The following is a 21,523-nucleotide window of genomic DNA, read 5'->3' on the forward strand; positions in this document are numbered from 1 at the left end:
TTCTGATAGAGTTACAACATTCACTGAATTAGATAAAAGCAGTTTTTATTTTACTGTCAGACCCATTCTATGAAATATAAAATTATGAGCAGGAATTTTTTGGTATTGGATATGAATAATAATGCTTACTTTTTTTTAGAGATTCTTCTCAAAAACAAACTAGAGAAAGTGAAGAGAAACAAAGTAATTTTAGCTTTAGTTGATATTTGCTCTATTATTCTAATTATGGCACTTCATTTTCATCCATGCTACCCTGAGGCGCCATGTGTTTATCCAAACCCATGCTTAAGAATTAGAATACAATTCATTGTTTCTTACATCAATGGGGAACTAATGTGACTTTGGAGTGGTGACTCTTTGATGGAAGCTCTTTGGATGGTGGTCTTCCCCCCTCACTAATCCCCGTACCTCAAATCTCTGGGCAGAGAGTCAACATCTTCCACTCTTCTTTCCTCACTTCATTCTGTTTATCATCATGAAATGACGCGTCTTCAGCATGACTTCCTGCATTGTGAAGGACAGGATGGCAGGGAAATGCGTATGAGCTCTCCGCAGCGAGGTGACTAACGAGAATAAGATAGAATGTCCTGGAAGGAAGGGAATGGCCCCTGCAGGGACAATCTTGAGCTTCTCCCAAGAACAATCCTAGCAAGATGCAGGTTGTTTGTTTATTTTAACTACTTCTTCCAGGAGAGAGGCAGGCGTGGAACAAGAGCAAACAGGCCAGGCCCTCAGTGCAAATGCTGACTGCTGAGGGTGTTTCACCTTGAAAGCGTTTGATTTCACCTTGGCACACGTAGCTATAGAATAAGGCGAGGGATTTGCCGTTGTCTGGGTTTGGTTGAGTAATTGAATCAGCCAAGCCCTCACCAACCTCTCCTGCCTGTGTCCGCCTGACATCACCTGCCTGAGTTAGGGGTTGATTGCTGTCATGCTCTGTCACCCGTAGCACGGGGAGTCCTGGGGACAGATTCGATATGATTGTTCTCCAATGAAAAGCAAATTCAGTCTCTTATTTCATCCTTTTCATCTCTTGAGGTGAGATCATTTCATTCTCAATTTAATACCAGACTCTGTTGGAAATATCTTTTGGAAATTCTGTCCTCCTAATGAAAAACGCTCTAGTCATAAATAAAGTCCGCCACATTAAAAACTTCGTTAGATTTTTTGATTAACTGCGTTTAATTAGAATTATGTAATACAGAGTAGGTCTGCTCGTGTAGCTTCTCTTAGCCGCAGAGGTTCTGAGAAAGTAATGGCTAGCGGTAGGGTCAAAGGCTCTCCTTCCCAAACCCAAGTCTGCATCCGGCTGGCTGACGCAGTCTCGCATGGCTCCTATGGCGGGGGGGGGGGGGGGGGGGGGGGGGGGGGGGGGGGGGAGGCTGTGCCCAGGACTCCAGCTGAGCGTCGCCACCTGCAGCCACGTGGCTGGGGCTCTGACCGCAGGGCGGCGGTGTGTCTGCCCCAGCACAAACCCACATTCCATGGCTGCTCTCCTGCACGGACTTAAGAAGAAAAAGGTGAGTAAAAAAAGAAGTCCTGCAAATGGCATGCATGTCATATGATTTCTGAATTTTATTTTCTTCAGTTCCAAAAGGCAAAATTCTCTCCACTTGTGTTGAATTACAATTTCACGAGACCCTACCACAGTCTATTTTAAATTTATATATATATGATATATATATATATATCATACATAACATATATCACATATATATATGTTAGAAAGTATAACACCTGAGCCTAAAGGAGTGTTCACCACTGTGACTTAACTGGTGTGCACTTTTGATTTATTACTGCTATTTTCTCAACGGGAGGAATATATTTTCAGCCATTCCATTAAGGTAATGCTGACTTCTCTATCACAAAAATCAGAGCAAATGGGCACTTAACTGCTCATGTCGAGTCCAATTGCTCCCTGTCGTAAGTTGTCCTTTCTGGAAGCAGATGCGGAGATACTGGTGTGAGGGGTATCTCTTTGGGACCTATCACTGTAGGGACCAGATTGGAAAGAGCAAGGCTGATCAGAAGGAAAAGGCAGGTAGCCGTCCAGATCCCACAGAGCCTCAGCTGACCCCGGGGGGACCTGCAGCATCACCAGCCTGCCAGTTTTCCAGCCAGGAGCTGAGATGGTCCCACCTTGATCACCTGGCTTTGTTTTCATTGGACGCAGGCACCCCGGGTGGGACAGTGCAGTGCCAAGCTGACATTCGGATATTGTTTGCTAACAGCATCCTCTTTTCTGCTACAACAAAAAATGTATTTGGCAAATCAGTGGTTGTAGGGCCCGCAACTGAGGTTGTGTTGATCTGCCCTAGCAGCTGGGGTTACTATAGCCATGGGACAGGTCACCCTCCAGGACCTGTCATCTTTCTACAGTGGCCAGAGTAGTCAATGGTCCTTAAAGAGAAATATTTGGGGGGTCTTGAGTCATTTTGATCAGCGTGGCCATTTTTCCGTAAAGGGTTAGATATTGTCAGCTTTGTGAACCACCTGTGATCTCTGTGACTCATTCTTCTTTGCTTAATTGGTTTCTGGATCCTTTAAAAATATTAGAAAACGTTCTCCAGAGATGGGTCTTATAATATCAGGTGACAATCTGGATTGTGCTCACAGCTGCAGTTTACTTATCCCCAAATTAGATTCCCCAAGATGGCTCTAATTTCTGTCGGCCCACCACCCTAGTGCAGTCCTGTTTTGATTTACCACCTTGATGGAGGGTAGAGGGGCTTCTACTGGGCCCTCCCACAATGAGGGGTATTTGTAACTGGGTTCCTATGTGCCCTCATCCTAATGGGGGCCCTGATACACTTAGGATCTTCAGATCACAATGTCAACGTGGATCCTAGGTCCAGTGGTCCTCAGCATATTTTGATCTCACCCTTTCTTCCTTCAGTGTTATGAATTAAGGTGTGTCCTCCTAGAATTGACACGATGTAATCCTGAACCTCAGTACCTCAAATACAACCTTATTGCAAGTAAAGTCTTTGTGGATGTAATTAGTTAGCGTGAGGTCAGACTGGACAGGGTGGGACCTCAGCTAATGTTACCGGTGTCCTTATAGGATAGATTAGCAGAGAGCTTTGGATATAGACACACACACACAGAATGAACATCATGTAGAGATGAAGGCAGAGGCTGGGGGGGGGGTTGAAATTGGTCTCTGTTGTTTTTGGGGTCCTGCTGTCTCTGCTGCCATAATTGTGACTAATTCTGTAATGACCTCTGTTATCATAAACCGTGGTATGAAGAGTGGGCCAGCAGTAAAGAGTTAGAGAGGCTGGAGCTCCTGTCACTGTTCTTTCCTTAGGGGGCTATTTACTAGAATATTCTCTGGACATTTTTGTGGAGCATAACCTTCCAGCCTCACACACATGCCCACCAAAGCCTCTCATTGACCCAGGTCTTCCCTCCCTTCTTCCAGCATCTGCTAATTCTGGCCCTTCACCATCACCTGGTGCTGGAGATGCAGGTACAAAGGAGGATGGGCATGTATCAGGGCTAAAAAGAGGAGAACTAACTGAAAGTCTGTGTATGCAATCATGCACTGTCCAATCTCATCCTCATCCACAGAATTTGCATGCTTGGCATCTGTCCCACTGCTCCCATTCCCCACTCAGGAGATCAATTTTTTGATCCCTTGAGAAAGTAAACTTTCTTCATGGAAGAATTCAGACGTCCCCAAACTATGGCCCGTGGGCCACAATGCAGCCCGCTGAGGCCATTTATCCAGCCCCCACTGCACTTCTGGAAGGGGCACCTGTTTCATTGGTGGTCAGTGAGAGGACCACTGTATTTGGCAGCCCTCCAATGGTCTGAGGGACAGTGAACTGGCCCCCTGTGTAAAAAGTTTGGAGACCCCTGCATACTCTGGAATTTGGTTACCTCTCAGCATAATTACATCTAGCTTGCTTTCAATCATTCTTAAAAGTAAATCTGGCAAGGGATACATCTTCTAAATGTACCCAATTGCCTGTTTTTTTACGTGCATTATTCTTAAAGAATATTTTTAAAAAGTATGAAGAAATATGTGAGGAAGCCTTTAACTTGAAGTATACACTGAGGTTTCTAGCAAGAGGAATCAAAACAGAACCAACTAAACTCACCCAGGTGAAAGCTTGTAAAACTTCAGAAAATCAGGAACAATTCGCATATTCTGAATGCTTCCAGAAATAAAGATGCAGTTAAACAGCACAGGAAAAAGTCTTGTAACTTCTTTTTTACTTCTTATTCCCAGTACCAGACTTTAAACACTTTCAAAATACAAAAGTAAAACTATTTTCAATAGAAAATTTTATACCTCATTAAACTATCAATTAAATGAAAGTTAAGTAGATTTCCAGTTATGGGAGAAATCAGAAAATTCCCCACCTTTCTCAAGCTTTTCTTAAATTATATAACAGTATGTTCTAGCCAAACAGAGAATGAAGACAAAAAAGTGTTAGATCTGATGTATCAACCAGATCACTTTTAACTCTATATAACTGAAAACCAATAAAAACTATTGTAAGATAAAATAATGATAATCATAGGGTGGTGTTCTTTGCTCATCTGTGTGCTAGTTTTGGGACATAGTTGTAGTCTCAATGCTACCTACAGTGATTCTTCCCATCTTTTAGGTCACATTTCTACTTGTTGACTCAAGTCTATCTTCTTTTGACTGCAGAGGATGCAACAGACCCAGATACATCTTCTTAGCTTTATATTCATGAGAGAAAAGAGAGCCTCTTTCTCACATGCACACAAAATGAACAACAGTATCAGGCCTAACTACTCTTCTTGGCCACAACCGGCCACCAAGCAACACTGGAATGAAAGGAGTTGGCTGGAGTAAATGGTTTAAACCAGTGGTCCCCAACCTTTTTTGGGCCATGGTCCAGTTTAATGTCAGAAAATATTTTCACGAACCGCCCTTTAGGGTGGGACAGATAAATGTATCACATGTCCGAGACAAGCATCAAGAGTGAGTCTTAGACGGACATAACAGAGAGAATCTGGTCATTTTAAAAAAATAAAACATTATTCAGACTTAAATATAAATAAAATGGAAATAATGTAAGTTATTTATTCTTTCTCTGCAGACCGGTACCAAATGGCCCACGGACCGGTACCGGTCCGTGGCCCAGGGTTAGGGACCACTGGTTTAAACCACTCAGAATCCAGCTTTTGTGATAAAGGTTCATCCCAATAAAATCACAGGATCTGAGAGAAGGATGAGGTGATTCCCCAAAATATCCCTGGGACAGGGTGAGGGAGGAAAATGGACAGCGAGAGAGCAACAAATGATGATGTCCACCACACATAAGGAACCAGAAAGAGCTGATTTGTTGGGAAAACAAGTGGGTGAATGAAAATTTCAGGCTTTACAACCCAGAGGGCAGTTGGATCCATCTGGAGTTGAAAGAGAATTTTCTGGTTAGAGATCATCAGGAAAAAAATAAATAAATAAAATAGTTCCTCTATTATAATAATCAGGGTACGCTCTCTGATGTTGCAGGAAACACTACTTGATCATATTGTTGTAAGCACTGTTCATTATTTAAGCACATGTATGACACGTCTCATCAAAGGATGAGGCATGGAGGTACTGTGGGATGAGAGATAGCTAAGTCTTTAGCTGTCGTATCAAGAAGTAAATGTCTGACTTGGAGAACTTGAGATAGCTAGCAGTCTAAATAAGATGAGATTTTGATTTGGATAGTTACAGTCCTGGCTCAAAAGGATCAAAAACCGTGGAGGAGGAGAGGCCAAGGAAAAAAAAGATGATGTGGTGGCTTTTCCATTAAAATTCTTTCAGGATTAATTTACTTTTATCCATGTTTATGTATTGTTTGGGCCAAATTAATTTTGTTTTTAAAGATAAGCTCCAGGTGTCTCTGTTGGCTCAATGTCAACTTCAGAATCACAGTCTTTCAACTAAAAAGTTATCAAGTTTTCAGTAACAAATACGTTTTTGTTTTTGCTTAGGTTTGCTTTACTGAACGAATGATAGCAAGAAGTAATTGGGAAAGAGAATAGCTCTTTTCCTCCTGGCATTCCACTATTGCTAAGTGCTTACCAGGGGTTGGCATTCTCGCTGGCCCAATGTTTGTACACTCCAAGTTTCGATTTAATTAATGGATCGACACTTGAACATAGAAAACAGGATGGATGGATGGGGCTCTGAGCCATCATATCTGTGCAGTCCACACATGGCTTCTTCCATCGTCTAAGCGATGAAAATATGTCTTAGGATTCAGCTTCCCACCACATATTATAACTCACCTGTCAGTGACAGTGACAGAGAAGGAAAACAAAAGAGATCAAAATTAGTTTACCTGCTCCTCTTCATTTTTTGTACAGTTTAAATACATCTTACCTGAACAGATCCAACAAGGTCGAATGAGAACATGGGGACATGGTCTGTCACAAAGGGGAACACATAGTTTGAGGGCAGATATTAAGTAAGGGGAATGGGAGGGAGACCCTCACAGCTTGCTCCCAGCCTGTCTGTGTTTCTCACGGACACCCGTGCGCGAACACTGCGAGCCTGTTTTCCTCCAGACTGGTGGGCTCCACCTCCTCCTCCTCCACATGCTCTCTTTCTCCCAGCACCTGGTTCCTCTCCCAGCAAGTCTCTGTCCCACGCCACCTGCGGAAATGACTTTATTCAAAACAGTGTGTTTGCTATTTGAGAATTCCTGAAATGGTTTTAGGACCCGGGTAATGGGAGGAAGGATGCTCTGGTGTGACTAGCTGCCAATTATGCATCTGATGGTTTATTTTCCTGATACCTAACCCTTTTCTCTGTGTGTGTCATGGGGTACTTCTCCAAGGCACCCACAGTGTTAAAATATATACATTTTTATCATAAATGTTGAATTTTAATACAGAAAAATCTAAATACAATTTTCAAAGCTGTGTAATCAGAATCCAAATTTCAGTGTGTACTGGGAAAAAATTTGCTGTGTATTTTATTGACAAATAAAACAACTTAAACAATAATAGTATAGATGATTCACTTACTGAAAATTCTGCAGGTAATGTCAACAGCCCAATGATATCAGCCACCAGTTTCTTTCAATCTTTCCATACAGCTATCTTCAGTATGTTGATGTTGGCCCTAGCTTGTCCCCTTGTGGTCAAAGTGGCCAGGAGCTCTCTCTTTACACATCCTAGGAAGTAAGTCTTTGGAGAGATTTGTATGATAATACCTATAACTGCTGTGGGTTTGCCCTTAGGCTGATGTACTTAAAAATGGATTGCATTATCTTATTGCTCAATACTGGATTTTCTTAAAAAAATAGTTATCAATAACCAATTAAGGCATAGAGAAGAGGATTTTCTCTTAAAATAAGCATAAAAAAATTGAGACATTATTTTTCTCTTTATCTAAGGAATATTTTGGTTAATTCAATTTCCCAAAGTTATGTCTTCCTTCTAAAATATTTTAAAATGGCATTTCTGGTAATTGACTATTTTAAAAGATGAACATCTCCAAATCTTATATTTTATTATCATGTCAATACTGGTTATTTATATAACCATTAATTCATTCACAGAGTAATGCAGTTATTTGTTTAGTCAATTAAACAATCATTAACATAGAAGAGAGGCAACCTGGCATAATGTGTAGATACACCATTTCTGCCACAAAATTGTCTGTGTTTGACCTCACTCTTTGGTATACTATTTGCTATCCCTGGGCCCTTCTGGGAAAAAAAGGGTGAAATGCACATGCCTCATAGGGTTATCATTTTTATATGAGATTACAGATGCAATTTGGTTAGAAGAGTCTATGCCCCCTAATATCAGCAAATAAATATGCCCTATTAAAGGAAAAGATACACCATTTTTATAAGTGCTCCACAGAACTGTTCTCTGTATCAGTGGTCCCCAACCCCCGGGCTGTGGACCGGTACCGGTCCACAGAGAAAGAATAAATAACTTACATTATTTTCATTTTATTTATATTTAAGTCTGAATGATGTTTTATTTTTAAAAAATGACCAGATTCCCTCTGTTACATCTGTCTAATACTCACTCTTGACACTTGTCTCGGTCACGTGATACATTTATCCATCCCACCCTAAAGGCCAGTCCATGAAAATATTTTCTGACATTAAACTGGTCCATGGCCCAAAAAAGGTTGGGGACCACTGCTCTGTATGACTGGAAAGCATAGGCATCGAAAGCAAAAGTAGGTGAGTGGGCGACACCAATCTGAACTCCCTGCACAGCCACAGAGCAGTCCGCAGGTCAGAAAGGTACACTGGGGGAATGGCAGAGAATGTTTGCAACCATGTGTCGGATATGGGGTTAATATCCAAAATATTGAAGGAACTCCTACAACATAACAAAAGTAAATAAAAATCATTAAACATGGGCAAAATACTTGAGTAGGCACTTCTCCAAAGAAGACATATAAATGGCCAACAGATATATGAAAACAAAATAATGCTCAACATCACTAATCATTAGGGGAATGTAAGTCACCACCACAATGTGATATCACCTCACACCTGTGAGGATGGCCATTATGAAAACAACAACAACAAAAACCAACCCAGAAAATAAGTGTTGGTGAGAATGCAGAGAAACTGGAACCCTTGTGCATTATTGGGGGGAATATATGATTGGGGGGTACAGTCATTATGGAAAACAATATAAAGTTTCCTCAGAAAATTAAAAATTAAACTGTCCTATGACGCAGCAACCCACTTTTTGGTATATATCCCCCCAGCACGAAAATCAAGATCTTAAAGAGAGACCTGCACCTCCCTGCTCATTGCAGCCTCATTCACAACAGCTAAGTGATTGGAACAACCTCAGTGTCCATCAGTGGATGAATGGATAAAGAAAATGTCATGTATACATTAAATAAAATATTAGTCAGCCTTTTAAAGAAACTTACTATGTGTGACAGCATACATGGACCTTGAGTTTCCTCAAGGCTTTCTTTATGTTAAATGAAACCAACCAGTCTGAGAGAAACAAATACTGCATGAATCCATTTATATGAGGAACTTAAAGTAATCAACCTCATAGAAGTTGATGAAATTGTGATTGCCAGGAACTGGGGAGGGGAGAGGGGAGAGGTAAAATGGAGAGATTTTGGTTATACAAAGTGAAAAAGTCTTAGTTTAATATTTTCCCATTTGTTTATTTTTTTTCTTTGTTTCCCTTGTCCAAGAAGATCTATTCAAAAAGTTTTTGCACAGTAAAAGAAACCATCAACACAATGAAAAGATAACTCACTGAATGGGAGAATATATTTGTTGACACATCTGATAAGGGGTTACTATCCAAAATGTATAAAGAATTTAAAAACTCAACACCAGAAAGACAAACAATCAAATTAAAAAATAAGCGAAGGACCTGAATAGACATTTCTTCAAAGAGGACATACTGAAAATTGTCCAATAGGCCTATAAAAAAAATGCTCAACTAACCATCAGAGATGCAAATTAAAATTACAATGAGATATCGCCTCACACCTGCCAGAATGGCTATCTTCAACAAATCAATAAAGAAAAAGTGCAGGCGAGGGGGTGGAGAAAGGTAACCCTCCTGCACTGCTGGTGGGAACACAGACTGCTGCAGCCACTGTGGAAAGCAGTATGGAGTTTCTTCCAAAATTTAAAAATGGATCTGTGTTTTGGCCCAGCCATCCCACTTCTGGGAATATATCCTAAGAACTCTGAAACACTAATTTGAATGAATATATGCATCCTCGTGTTCATTGCACCATTATTTACAAGAGACAAGATCTGGAAACAGCCCAAGTGCCCATCAGTGGATGAGTCTATAAGAAAGCTGTTGTACATTTACACACTGGAATGCTATGTGGCCATAAAAAGGAGGAAATATTACCTTTTGCAGCAGTATGGATGGACTTGGAGAGCATTATGCTCAGTGCAATAAGCTAGTCGGAGACAGACAAGCACCATACGATCTCACTTCTATGTGGGATCTAATGGTCACATTAAGCTGATGAACAAAATAGAAACAGAGGTGCAGACACACAGGACAGATGGACAGTGGACAGAGGGGAAGGCATGTGGGCAAGGTGGAGGTGGGCACAGAGGAGGGAAATGGGAACAGAAAGAGTCTTTCCTTGGGGTGGAAGGTGCACGATGCAGTGTGCAGAGGGTGTTATATTGAGTTGTGCACTTGAAACCTGTATGCTTTTGTGAGCGAATGTCACCCCAGTAAATTCAAGTAAAAAAGAATGAAGCCTGACCAGGTGGTGGCTCAGTGCATAGAGCACCAGACTGGAACATGGAGTACCCAGATTTGAAACCCCAAGGTTGCTGGCTTGAGTGCGGGCTCATCTGGCTTGAGCAAGAGGGGAGGAGAGAGGGGGGAACTCACTAGCTTGAGCATGGGGTCACTGGCTTGAGCGTGGGATCATAGACATGACCCCATGATCACTGGCTTGAGCCCAAGGTCGCTGGCTTGAGCAAGGGGTCACTTGGTCTACTGTAGCCCCCTAGTCAAGGCACATATGAGAAAGCAATTAATGAACAACTGAGGAGACTAAGGAGCTGCAACAAAGAATTGATGCTTCCCATCTCTCTCCCTTCCTACCTGTCTGTCCCTATCTGTCCCTCTCTCTCTCTATGTTTCTGTCACACACTCACACAAAAAGTAGATGGAAAAGTTCTACAGACCTTCTCTACAACAATGTGCATATAAATGACAATACTGAACTGTATACACTTAAAACTCAACGAGGGTAGGTTTCAGGTTATGTCTTTTATACGATCATTGAACAAATAACCAGTTCAATCAATTCAAACCCAGAAAAACTAAGCTTGTTCTGGGCGTCAACGGTCCACTGAGGATCGGCGTTTCCATTTTCACCTTCTTCTAATGGGACATATCCTAAAGTGGGAAGTTTGCTCTTCAACCTGAAGGGAACAAGCTCTCCTCAGACAAAATGGCTTTAAATTGTGTTCGATCCACTAGGGCTCTTTTTCCTGTGCCATGGACATCAAATAGAGGCAAACTGACTTTTGCAGAATGATCTACTGACTCATGAATGGAAAAACCCAAGAGGCATCGCTTAGGCACCGTTTTATCCAAAGTCATGCGTTTTTCTTCTGCTTCTCTCTCCTTTGGGTTTTTTGTTTGTTTGTTTGTTTTGTTTTTGTCTAAGTCTCCTTGCCACCTCCTGGCTCCCACCCTTCTCTCTGGCAGCTCTCCTGTCCCACCAGCATGCATCCTTCTTTTCTAGCTCATCTCTGTCATCTATAATATAGAGATATAGTAGATTAGCATAAAATTGTCATCGCTGAGTGGTCCAGTGGGCTCGATAATACTCAACAGAGACCATTTAACCACATTCACAGAGCCCTAAAGTAAACACTCACTGGGCTCCTATCCTACGCGGACACCTGGATCAAGGGGCTTTCTCTGAATACTGGACAGAAACGGTGTTGTTATACTTCAGTTCCTTGATTTGGTCACCTAGTCATCCCTGACCAGTCACTTGGGCTGCAGAATTTAATGTGTTCCTGGGTTGACCCTAAATCACCCTCTTAACCCTAGAGGCAGGAGTGGAGAAATATATTTTTATGTTTTATATTCTTTAAGCAAAGTACAGACTTGTTAGATTTTAATAATCTCTTTAAAAGCTGGGTTCAGTCTTTCATTTTCCTGTCTCCAAATGCTGCTTGCAATGGTGGACTTTAATTTCCCATTCAGAATTCCAGAAAAGTAGATTCTTTATTCGAGCACCTCTATCCATATGTATGCATTTATGAATCTTGGGTTCTGTACCTAAAATAAAAGAATATGAGTCAAAGGTATATACTAAGAATAAATTGTAAAAAAATCTTATTGCTAAGGGCAACAAGAATAATGTGTTCCATCTTTAGAGTAATATATAGATTTTTCCAAGGAAAAGCAAATCCTTCCTTTCAGAAAAGATGGATAAGGATGGTATTTGGAAGTAAATTCTAGATAGACAAAAAATAAGGTATTGGATTCCAACAGAGGAATATTTATTTCCTTCTTATGTGTCTATTGTCTATCTATAAGATCTATTTTCATTTAATAAATGTGTTTTTCCTATTTTGGAGGAACAAAATTTAACTCTTTCCTTTTACTTTTTAAAGTAATCTATATTACTAGTGTTTTTGCCTAGTTAAGTTGACCTTGGTTGTGCAAAATATATCTTGTGTGTATGAGACACAAGCGTTGTTATTTTTTTAGTCAGCGCATGGGATCTTCATGAATGGATCTCACCTTCTCTTCTCTCTCTCTTGCCAGTCTACTCTCTGTTCATTCAATACAGAATCTTCTTGGGGGAAAAACACACCTCAAAGGGAAGAGGTTTTGTGTAAGAACTTTGTTCTTCCCTGGAAGATTTTGTCATTTAAAAAGTAATTTGGGAGAAATTATAAACACAGGCAAGCAAACAAACAAACAAACAAAAGATAAACGTCTCCTTCTCCTCACAAGGACAATTGCCATGACCCAAAAATTGGGAAAAAAAATACATTTGGCACTGATTTAACTATCCCCCTGAATTGTCTGGGGGACAGTCAAATTAATATTTTCTCATTTGTAGAGTAGCTGTATGCATGTCATGAGAAATGCCGCATTTAAATTTGGAAATAGATTTGTGGAGCCAGTGGAGCCAACTGGGTATAAATCTAGTAGGCTCCCTCCTCGGTGCACGCAGACACGGTGAGCTAGCTCCATTTTCCCACGTGGGGACTCAATCTAACCCTAAAGCTCTAAAATGTGCTCAAACACAGGAAAAACAATTATATTCTAACCTGAGGATGAAATCACTGCTTATGACTCAGAAGTCAGTTCTCCACCTTCCTTCATTGATTCTAGACCAATGCCTAGGCTCACAGATCAGCGTGGCCCAATGGGGAGGTCCGGCTGCTGATTGGAGAGGAGCAAAATTATCAGCAGGACCTGGGAATTCGTGAGCAGGTCCCAGGCTGGGGACAAAATATAAATGTCAGGAAGACGATTTTGACATGGGCAGGGGGGCTTTCCTGTGACTCCAGAGTTAATAATTCTACAAGGACACTTGAAGCAAGTACTAAAAATAAACTATTGGAATGTCTCCTCCCAGTCCTGAGAAAATGATGGCTTACCGTGAATCACAGAGGGAGGATTCCGTGACGAAAGGCAAGTGGCAGCCTCAAATCCATTCCCAGATTCTGCTGGTAACCTCTCGTGTTTCAGAACAGAGAGCAGACTCCCCAGGAAGGCACACGGAGACTTGGACCTGGTCACTGGTCTCCAGTCAGTGAAGGAAGAGGAGGCCAGCTTCCAGAGACCAAGTGCCTTCCTATGTGGCATTTGCCTCGGGGCCGGGAATTCCGGCGTTGAGAGTAGGAGGTTGCTCTGTGCTGGCCCAGAAGGATGAGGGTTGGCTCAGTGGTTCAGGTCCTCAAGTGCAGGCACCCCATCTCTCCCTCCTAGGTCTCAGGGTCCCACTTCTTCCTTACACAGCCTGACTTCCACAGAGAGACAGAAGGAAGACGGTATATTCCAAGGCACCTTGCTCTATTTTCTATCATATATATATATATATATATATATATATATATATATATATATATGCAAAAGCCTTAGCAGTTAGGATTTTATACAACTTTGGGTCACCATAATTCCCATTCTTCCCATCAACTAAGTACTTGTTACCACAGGGCTAGTGAGTGATGTAATTCCAAAACGCTGTCATCCTAAGGATCTGCATTCCAGGAACACTTTGGGATCAATCCAATGGTTTTCTTTGCTTTTTCTCAGATAACAAAACAAAGAAAACAAAAACAAAAAACAACACAACCGTCAGGTAAAAATCTGAATATAAGTAGTTATTTTATAAGTTTCTTTTCCAGGAAATACTGGTAGGGTACTAAAAACTGAGACTAGGAAGGAAAGGTAGCCGGGCAAGTGTGTACAAACAAGCCGCCACTAGCTGCTATCCATGCTAGGAAGTCGGGGAGCCCAGGGAAGCACCTGCTTTGGGACTGCCCTGCGGGCGTGGTGAGGGACCCACTCCCAGGCGTCACTGTTGGAAGGTGGCTCGAGGTGTGAGCCTGCCCCGAGCTGCACCCCCAGCCAGAGAAAGCCCCCAAGGAGAGCTTTGTGGGTGCTGGCTGTGGAGAAAAGGTCATGGTCCCTGACACGATAGGCCCAGGAGGATAATGCTATGACAACAGCGAGTGCCCCAGTTCAGCGTGTCTTGTTTTGATGCCAAACTTCTAGTAGTTTCATGACATGAGATTTATAGCTTTTCCTCTTTTTAAAAAAATTTTCTGAAACATTTTGCATAAAACATGGATTCTCATATCCTTAGAGGGTCTGGGACTCCATCAGTTATTTTGTTACAAAGGAAGGAATGTTGTGGAAGCCACTGTGCTTCTTTTGATCTTATTCTTTTGATTTTATTTGTTTTTAAAATTGAGAAGGTGGGATCCTATCAAAGATAGCTCACTCAAATGCGCACAGAGGCAAGGCAAATAAGCCCTGATAATGCCCTAAACTGTCAAAGCTGGAGTCGTACAAGTGTTGAGTGAGGTGTGAAACTTCTCGTGGAAAATGGGTGCCATGTCCTATTCAGCGCCTGGGAGTAGCTGAGGGGGGTGAATTGTCCATTGCTCATTGGGATGGAAAGGCTGGCTGACATTTAGCAATGTTGGTGTGCTGTGGTCCTATCAAGATTTTAAAGTGTATCAAGAATTATCCAGCATTGGACTTTGTATAGTGCATTACCACAGAGCATCAGCTTATATAAGCTTTGGACCAAAGGAACTCTGTTGTGCTTTTTCAATTACGAATTAAAATGATGTTAACCTTGTTCTCTCCAACTTTAACTCAGATATTACTCAGTTCTCATACCCTGACATGGTAAGAATGCCTAGTTCTTGCAATACCCTGTTCTGTATTCTCTTCCCTACTGCAGTCTCAAGCAGAACCTAAAACACACACACACACATGCCTACACACACAAACAAAACCCATCCTTTTAATAAAATCTTCCAATTTTTAGCCTATGCATATATAACATTTCCTCCCCATTACTTACCTATCTCCTTACTTGACAAAGGCCCACTCTGCTCACAGGATGGTGTTAGGACACCTTCTGGAGCGGCTCTTGGATGGTTATTGCTTTAAAACATTTCCAACAACCTTTTCTTTCTTTTCACTCCACTAGAGAGCATTGATTTAGAGGGAATGCCATTGTGACAGAAATCATGCATTATACATACCCCAGTAATAACTATAATAAGTCCTTTTATTTTCCAGAGAAATATACTGAAAAAATTAACTGTGCATGCCAATTAGAAAACTATTTTAAAGACTGTTATTTTAAATGATTCATTTACTAAAAAGCATTGATGACATTCTCCCTCAATTTTTAAAAGTTATCACAACCATAACTGCTTGGCAAAAATTCTGCTGCGGTATTCCTCCTTTCTGAATCGGTAATTTCCTCCCTCCCTTCCTTCCTTCCTTCCTTCCTTCCTTCCTCCCTCCCTCCCTTCCTTCCTTCCTTCCTTCCTTTCTCTCTGCAACATGGTCGGCCCTAAAACTGGGGGAAATGGCCATTTCATATTTATCTTCTTGTCTTGCAAAAGGAAATGAAAACATTTGAGACATTTCCTTATAGATGGTGAATATAAGAAAGAATGAACAAAGGAGGAAGAATCAATAAATGACTGCTGTTCTTTAAAAAGAATAGTATTTTCATTCAACAATTTTTTTATGAGCCTAAGTGTGTTGCTCTTTGCAGAACTATTTCACAAGTCAGATAGAAGTCTTGTCCTGCCTCAACATTCAAGGTTATTCAAACTAGTGAATTTTGGCTTTTATTATCTTCCAAATCATCCACACAACACCCAATAAGTCATAATAATATTCTGCTATGCCTTAAAGAGAGAAAGCAAGTAAATTTAGGTAATAATGTTAATTTATGTAATTAAGGATAAAAATTTAAATATAACCCACGGGTAAAATTCACATATCTGATTTATCAATTTTAGGTAAAGTTTTGCTTGTATTGATTAATGTACATTTTAAGTAGAATATTTAGGTTCATTCTTATTCCAAATAGGATTAAGTCCATTTTCCAACTAGGGACGGAAACTTGTTTTCTCCTCAAAATAACAGTGAGCAGATGTTGTGACATCATACTTAGTACTCAGTACAAAGGGGGCCCCTCCTTCACAGAGCAATATCTTTCCTGTCTCAGGATGTATCTTTATAAATATCCCTTTAGGCCGACTTACAGAGAACTAGCTATTAAAAAAAAATCTTGATGTTATTTTATGAGCCATTGTCATTTAATTATAATCAGAAGAAAAACAAAGTCTTTCTGAAATGTGAGCATAGATTGGTGAATCATGGCATTATTTTTATTTCCTTTGCCTTTCTCCAGAGGTGAGAATACATGGCTCCTGGAGCACCAATGCCATTTAATATAGAGCCGCACAGACAGTGAGTACGGGTCTGTGAGTCTCGGTGGACACTGGTTGAGAGAGGCGTGGTAGGGTAGCTCTTGCCCACAGGAGGCTGATCTTCTTGTGACATCTCACAATACAATAGAATATCCGTGCTTCTCAGGAAACCATGTTTGATTTCTCTGGTCATATTCATAAGCTAGCCTGTCTGGTTCAAACGTAAAGTTTCAGAGATTTTTAACCCCTCTCTTTTATCAAGACTGCCTGCTCTGCCCTGGGACGCGTACAGATCGTGAAGGGGACAGAAATGGCTGCACGGCTGTGGCTTAACCCCCGTGGCACGTTGCAGCACCGCCAATCGTCTCCCTTCCAACACGGGCCAGCAAATGGTTCACTCACAGGCGTTTGTGGGAAACTAGTACTATGACTTGGATATTGTTGAGTTCATAAACTACAAAGCAGAACTTTGCATCTCACAACAATGTAGATAAATTTAAACATATGTAGAAAATTTCAAGAAACTATTGTAATATAGAATGTGTCAAAAGCACTATTTTATTTTAGTGGTTTGTGTTTTTGGTTTTTTTTGTAACATCACCTCTTCCAGACACAGGAAAACCACCCTGAAGAAGGGGCCGGCACTGCAGACAAGCTAACGAAGGAGCCTCAGTGGACCTAGCCCTATATTATTATTACTGTTTTTTAGGGAGCTACAAGTGTGGAGACAAATACCATTTCGCATCAGCACAGTCTCCTGCACTACTGCTCTTTAAGGTTTTGGAAATCCTCCTTACCATTCACTGGTATGAGGTGCAAGCTTAAAGGAAACCAATTATCCTCAACTGGGTTCAGGAGGCGTCTGTTCTGCCTGGTCCTCCGAGCAGCATAGCCTCTGTTTCGGCGGTAGCCTCGGGAAGCTGCTACAAAGGACCTTCTTCTTGGAGACAGACAGTATATTGAGCCGACTGAAGCTATCTGCGTGAATGGGCTCTCCCTTTCAAAATAATCGCATCTTGAGATTTGACCATGTGAGTGTCGTACCTTCCCTTGGGGAAGCTGGACTTTTCCCCTATGGTGATTTTTCTCAGAAAGGAAAAAAATGTATCCCCTCTTCCCCCCCAATCCCCCCCCCCCCGGTCATTAGGAAGGTAAGTGTTACTCAGCAAGCAGTGGTTCGGAACTCCAAAGGGCGAAGAAGGCAGTTTGCCAAGCTAGCAGGAGGGAAACAAATGGAATTTTCTGGGGAAATGTTGTGGCCATCCTGTGGAGGGCTAGGGAAGCTGTGTAGAAGCTTCAGCAGACACAGTACTGGAGGGTGCCTCTGTGGTAGACCTGGCCCACAATTGCACACTCACAACCTCAGCCCTCAGCTTCGAGCAAACATGCAACGGACGTGGACAAAAGGTGTGGATCCTCATCCCACTTTTTCTTTTCCCTGGAATTTCCTTCCTGCGTTTCCTGGGTCCCCCTTCCCACTCAGGGACCACTTGTGGTGCAGAATTTCCCAGACCTGCCACTTACCTGGCCAGGTAACAGAATCTGTGTCCTGGGAAGCCCACCTGAGCAAAGAAGAGGGAAAAGATTAGACATACTTGCTCAGATGGAGTTCGCAAAGACCAATTTCCCACCCTACAATACTTTTAAGCTTCTCTTAAGAAATGCAGTGATGTTCCTTAAGATCATTTTTAACGTCGTCACGATTTCATCGAATTTTATATCATTTTTGTAAAGATGTATTTCTGGCTGTAAAAAATAATTACCAACCAATCTTAAATTCAATCCTAACTTCAACATTCCACAATTATCTTGCGGTCATTGGCCATTTTTCAAGGACCCTCCTCCCCCGTTGGTGACCCTCATCCTTTGTCATCTATCCGCTCAGCTACCCAGCAGTCCCACAGCTCCGTGGGGCTTTTGCTTCCGTGCAGTTGGGGCATTTCTTCCTCACCCCCCCCCCCCGCCCCTGCCCGCGCGCGCGAACACCCCAATTCCCGCGCTGGCACGAGAATCGCACACGGGTCACAGGATTCCGCGGGACCTTTTGCGTATTTGCCCTGATTCCCCTTACAGGTGCGTACGTGGGCAGACACACGCGGGTCTGAGACGCTCCTCCCGGCTCTCACACCCTCCAGGCACCCCTGCTCTTTTCTCGAGCTTGTAGCTCCTCTAGGCGCCCGGTTCTGATGGAGTTGGCTCTGGGGGCGCGCGGTCTCTCTGTCCCTCCGTCTTTCTCTCGCTCTAGTCCTCCCTTCCCTCCTGCCTACTATCTCCACCTACCCTCCTTTCATTAAAGGATGAAAACTCTCTCTCTCTCTCTCTCTCTCTCTCTCTTTCTGCACTTGGTGACTTTACAGCCGCCTGGAATCAAGGAAACGAAATCTTGGTAGGAGTCTGGGGAGATTGCGCCTGTGGTGTGTGGATCCCCTTCGAATTGAGGGTCACCTCCTTCTCCCCCACCTCAACTGATTGGCAGGAGACCACTACGCTCTCCCAACAGAGTTGCTGGCGGAAATTAGGGCCGGGCTGCTGCGGTGCGCGCCCACGTGGGCGGTCCAACCCCGCAGCAGCAGGTGCGGGAGGTGCGGGCCTCCACTCCTGCGGCCCTTTTCTCTCTGCTGTGGCTTTTGCGGTAACCCTGCTCTTAGCAGCACAGCGTCTTACGGCTTCCCACCTTAGTTCCTCCTACTCCCACCCCCTCACCGCCCCCGTCCCCATCCGGGATCGGGGCTTCAGAGCCTGAGGCGCGAGGTCTTCGACTGAGCATCCCTGGGTGCGGGGTTCGTCGGCCTATGTGGTCCCTGCTCTGTCTGGCCGAGTCCGCAGCTGCCTGGGAAGCGGGGCGCCGGGCGGGAAGGAACCCCACCGCTCGCGCACGCTCTCCGGCCCTTTGTGGCTGCCCTGTTCCTGTGGTTTCCCTTCTACTTATTCGCATTTTACGAGCCAGGGCTTTTCCAGGGCTGTTTCCCAGGCAACTCTTCTTTTTGCCTCGGAGTTGGACTCGCTGCGCGCGAGCCTGCCCCTGCTGGGGTGGGTAGAGGTGGTGTGTGTATGCGTGAGTGTGTACGCGCGCGCGCGCGGGCGCGCGCCTGAAGAGTGTTACATTCTTGGGGAGGGTGAAGGTGAGTTGCGAGAAGCCCCTGGCTGTGCGGCAGCCGTTGGGTGGAGGCGACCTCCGCAGCAGGCCGGGAGATGAGATAAACCACGAAACTTTCCCTGCCGCCTGGCCTCCGCGCGCTCCTTGTTGCGCGGCCTCAGACCCGAGTCCACGGCCAAGCCTCCACCCCCAAGGAGACAGAGTCCCAGCTCTCTCTAGACAGATGGCCTGTGAGGAGTGAGAGATCGGCTGCGACTTCCAACCCTTAAAAAGTGAAACATTAACCCCTAGTGGGTGTCTTCACATACGGCTCCTCCCCCTCGCACGCTTTTTATCGGGAGCGAGGATCCGGCTCGGATTTGCTCGCTCCTTTCTGGCCCCCTCGGCCCGGGTGGCCGAGTGACGGATCCCAGCCTGGTCCTCACTCCCTCCTCCGTCCCTCCCCTAGGGCCCGAGCGGGTGTGCTGTCCTTGCCGCCGCCGCCCCATTCCGCCAGGCACCAGCCCCGGGGGCGCCGGCCGCGCAGAGCTGCTCCATTGCGCCCCGGCCCGCAAGCTTTCTGAAGGGTCGCGAAGCCCACGGCTATGACTCAGGGGCCCACTTGGTAACTCTGCCATCTTCCTGCTCCTTCCCCGTCCTCTCCTCCCCGCCTCCCTCCGCCACCCCCGCGCCCCTCCGCCACCCTCCAAGCCCGCCTCCGAGAGACGCCCACTACCCTCTCCTCTTCCCGCAAGATCGCAGAGGTGGCGCGGAGCCCGGTGAGCCGATGACAGACCCTTTCCTCCTGTCTCCGATGCCTCAGAGGAAGATCCCCAAGGGCTGGACCGAGGAGGGCTGCTGGACATCCTCCCGGAGAGCCTGCCCCGACCTGCTGCTGCTCTTGGTGGATGAGACCGGGGACTGAGCGCCCCCGCCGCCGCCGCCGCCGCCGCCATCGCCGTCCCCGCCGTCGGTCCCGGTCCCCGGTCCCCGGTCCCCGGCTCTGGACGCCCCGGGGCTCTCCGCCCGCGCCCACTGCCCGCGCCCTCCTGACAGCTGCGGCGGCAGCGATGATGCAGAGGAGGAGGGCGCTGCCGCCGGCTGCGCGGATGTTGGCGAGTGGCGCCCGGGTGTGATGCGAGCGTCATGGTGGGGATGCTGGCTTCGCCGCGGTGACAGCGAGAGCGAGCTGGGGCGGGGGACGCGCGGACTCGGATCTTCCCCTGTGTGGGCTCGGATCTCGCCCTGCCCCTCTCTCGCTCCCCCTTCGTCTTGTTCTGGGTTGGCATATTTCCCGTCTCTCGACTCCGTCCTCTCCCCGCCACTGGACGTCTTCCCGTCTCTAAATGGAATTAGTGGAGCGCGGAGCCTCTGGTGTAACGCACAGACATGATCTATGGACGCAGCGTGTTCCACAGTGAGTACCGCTCTCGCTGCGCCCGTCCCCTCCCTGGCGGCCGCTGCTCTTGCTGACCCCGCAGTCCCCGCGGGTCTGGGGCAGGTGTAAACTTTCTGTATTGCCGCAGAATAGCGCGGGGCGTGGGGGCGGCGCAGCCCGTCGTCCCTGGGTCCCAGAATCCGCCCGTGGAAGCCGCCTTCCCGTGCGCAGGAACCTCCCCGGGGCCCCGGATAGCGAGGAGTTCAGGGACGCGCACGTGCGGCGGCCGCTGGGGATTGGGCCCCAGCGAGGACGCAGGTGGACGGGGGCGGACCACAGAGCCCACCGTTCGAGGGATGGTAGGAAATATTTCCCTTTCGGGGGCTTCCGGAGCCGAGCAGGCCCACATTCCCCCAGTAGGTCGTGAACGCAGCGCTGGATCGGAGGGCGGGGGCTGCGGGCGCTGCGGGCGCTCAACTCTCGGGCAGGTGGACCACTCCTGTGGCTTTAGGAGTGTGTGGTATGCGCTGGTATGCGCGCAGGGATGGCGGCGGAATCGGAGGAAAATAGCATCAAAAGTCATAAAGTAAAAAAGCAATGTAAAGCATGTGTGGTGGAAATTTCACAACGTAAAGCAAGATTTAGAGAGTAACTCCT

The 21,523-nt window shown here is 45.0% G+C and overlaps 2 protein-coding genes across 5 annotated transcripts in view; one reads left to right on the top strand and one right to left on the bottom strand.

Moving 5' to 3' along the window:
- Window positions 1-11,281: 11,281 nt before the first annotated feature.
- On the bottom strand, window positions 11,282-20,777 carry LOC136315566 (uncharacterized protein DKFZp434B061-like). The gene is made up of 3 exons (XM_066247269.1): window positions 20,285-20,777; window positions 17,937-17,974; window positions 11,282-11,763 (listed from the first exon to the last, which is right to left on the bottom strand). Exons 1-3 carry the CDS (start codon window positions 20,775-20,777, stop codon window positions 11,710-11,712), a joined length of 585 nt encoding a protein of 194 aa, XP_066103366.1. The 3' UTR covers window positions 11,282-11,709.
- The window catches only part of NETO1 (neuropilin and tolloid like 1), an 80,071-nt gene continuing 78,417 nt past the window's right edge, over window positions 19,870-21,523 (top strand). For 3 of the 4 annotated variants that reach the window (XM_066247265.1, XM_066247266.1, XM_066247267.1), the window contains exon 1: window positions 20,804-20,905. In XM_066247265.1, the coding sequence (XP_066103362.1) occupies window positions 20,878-20,905 (28 nt within the window). In that variant the 5' untranslated portion in view covers window positions 20,804-20,877. Of the gene's footprint in view, window positions 20,906-21,523 lie in introns of all 4 variants that reach the window. The other variant, XM_066247268.1, reaches the window with a different exon arrangement.

This window comes from Saccopteryx bilineata, chromosome 11 (genome assembly GCF_036850765.1).
Source record: "Saccopteryx bilineata isolate mSacBil1 chromosome 11, mSacBil1_pri_phased_curated, whole genome shotgun sequence".
NCBI classification, from domain to species: Eukaryota; Metazoa; Chordata; class Mammalia; order Chiroptera; family Emballonuridae; genus Saccopteryx; species Saccopteryx bilineata.

Excerpts from the sequence above, each read along its gene's own strand:
- LOC136315566 (XM_066247269.1), bottom strand. The coding sequence starts at position 20,777 with ATGCCAACCCAGAACAAGACGAAGGGGGAGCGAGAGAGGGGCAGGGCG. Across the intron at positions 17,975-20,284 it reads ATCGGAGACAGGAGGAAAGG|GTGGGCTTCCCAGGACACAG; the intron begins GTCTGTCATCGG and ends TTCTTTGCTCAG. Across the intron at positions 11,764-17,936 it reads AGATTCTGTTACCTGGCCAG|GTACAGAACCCAAGATTCAT; the intron begins GTAAGTGGCAGG and ends CTTTTATTTTAG.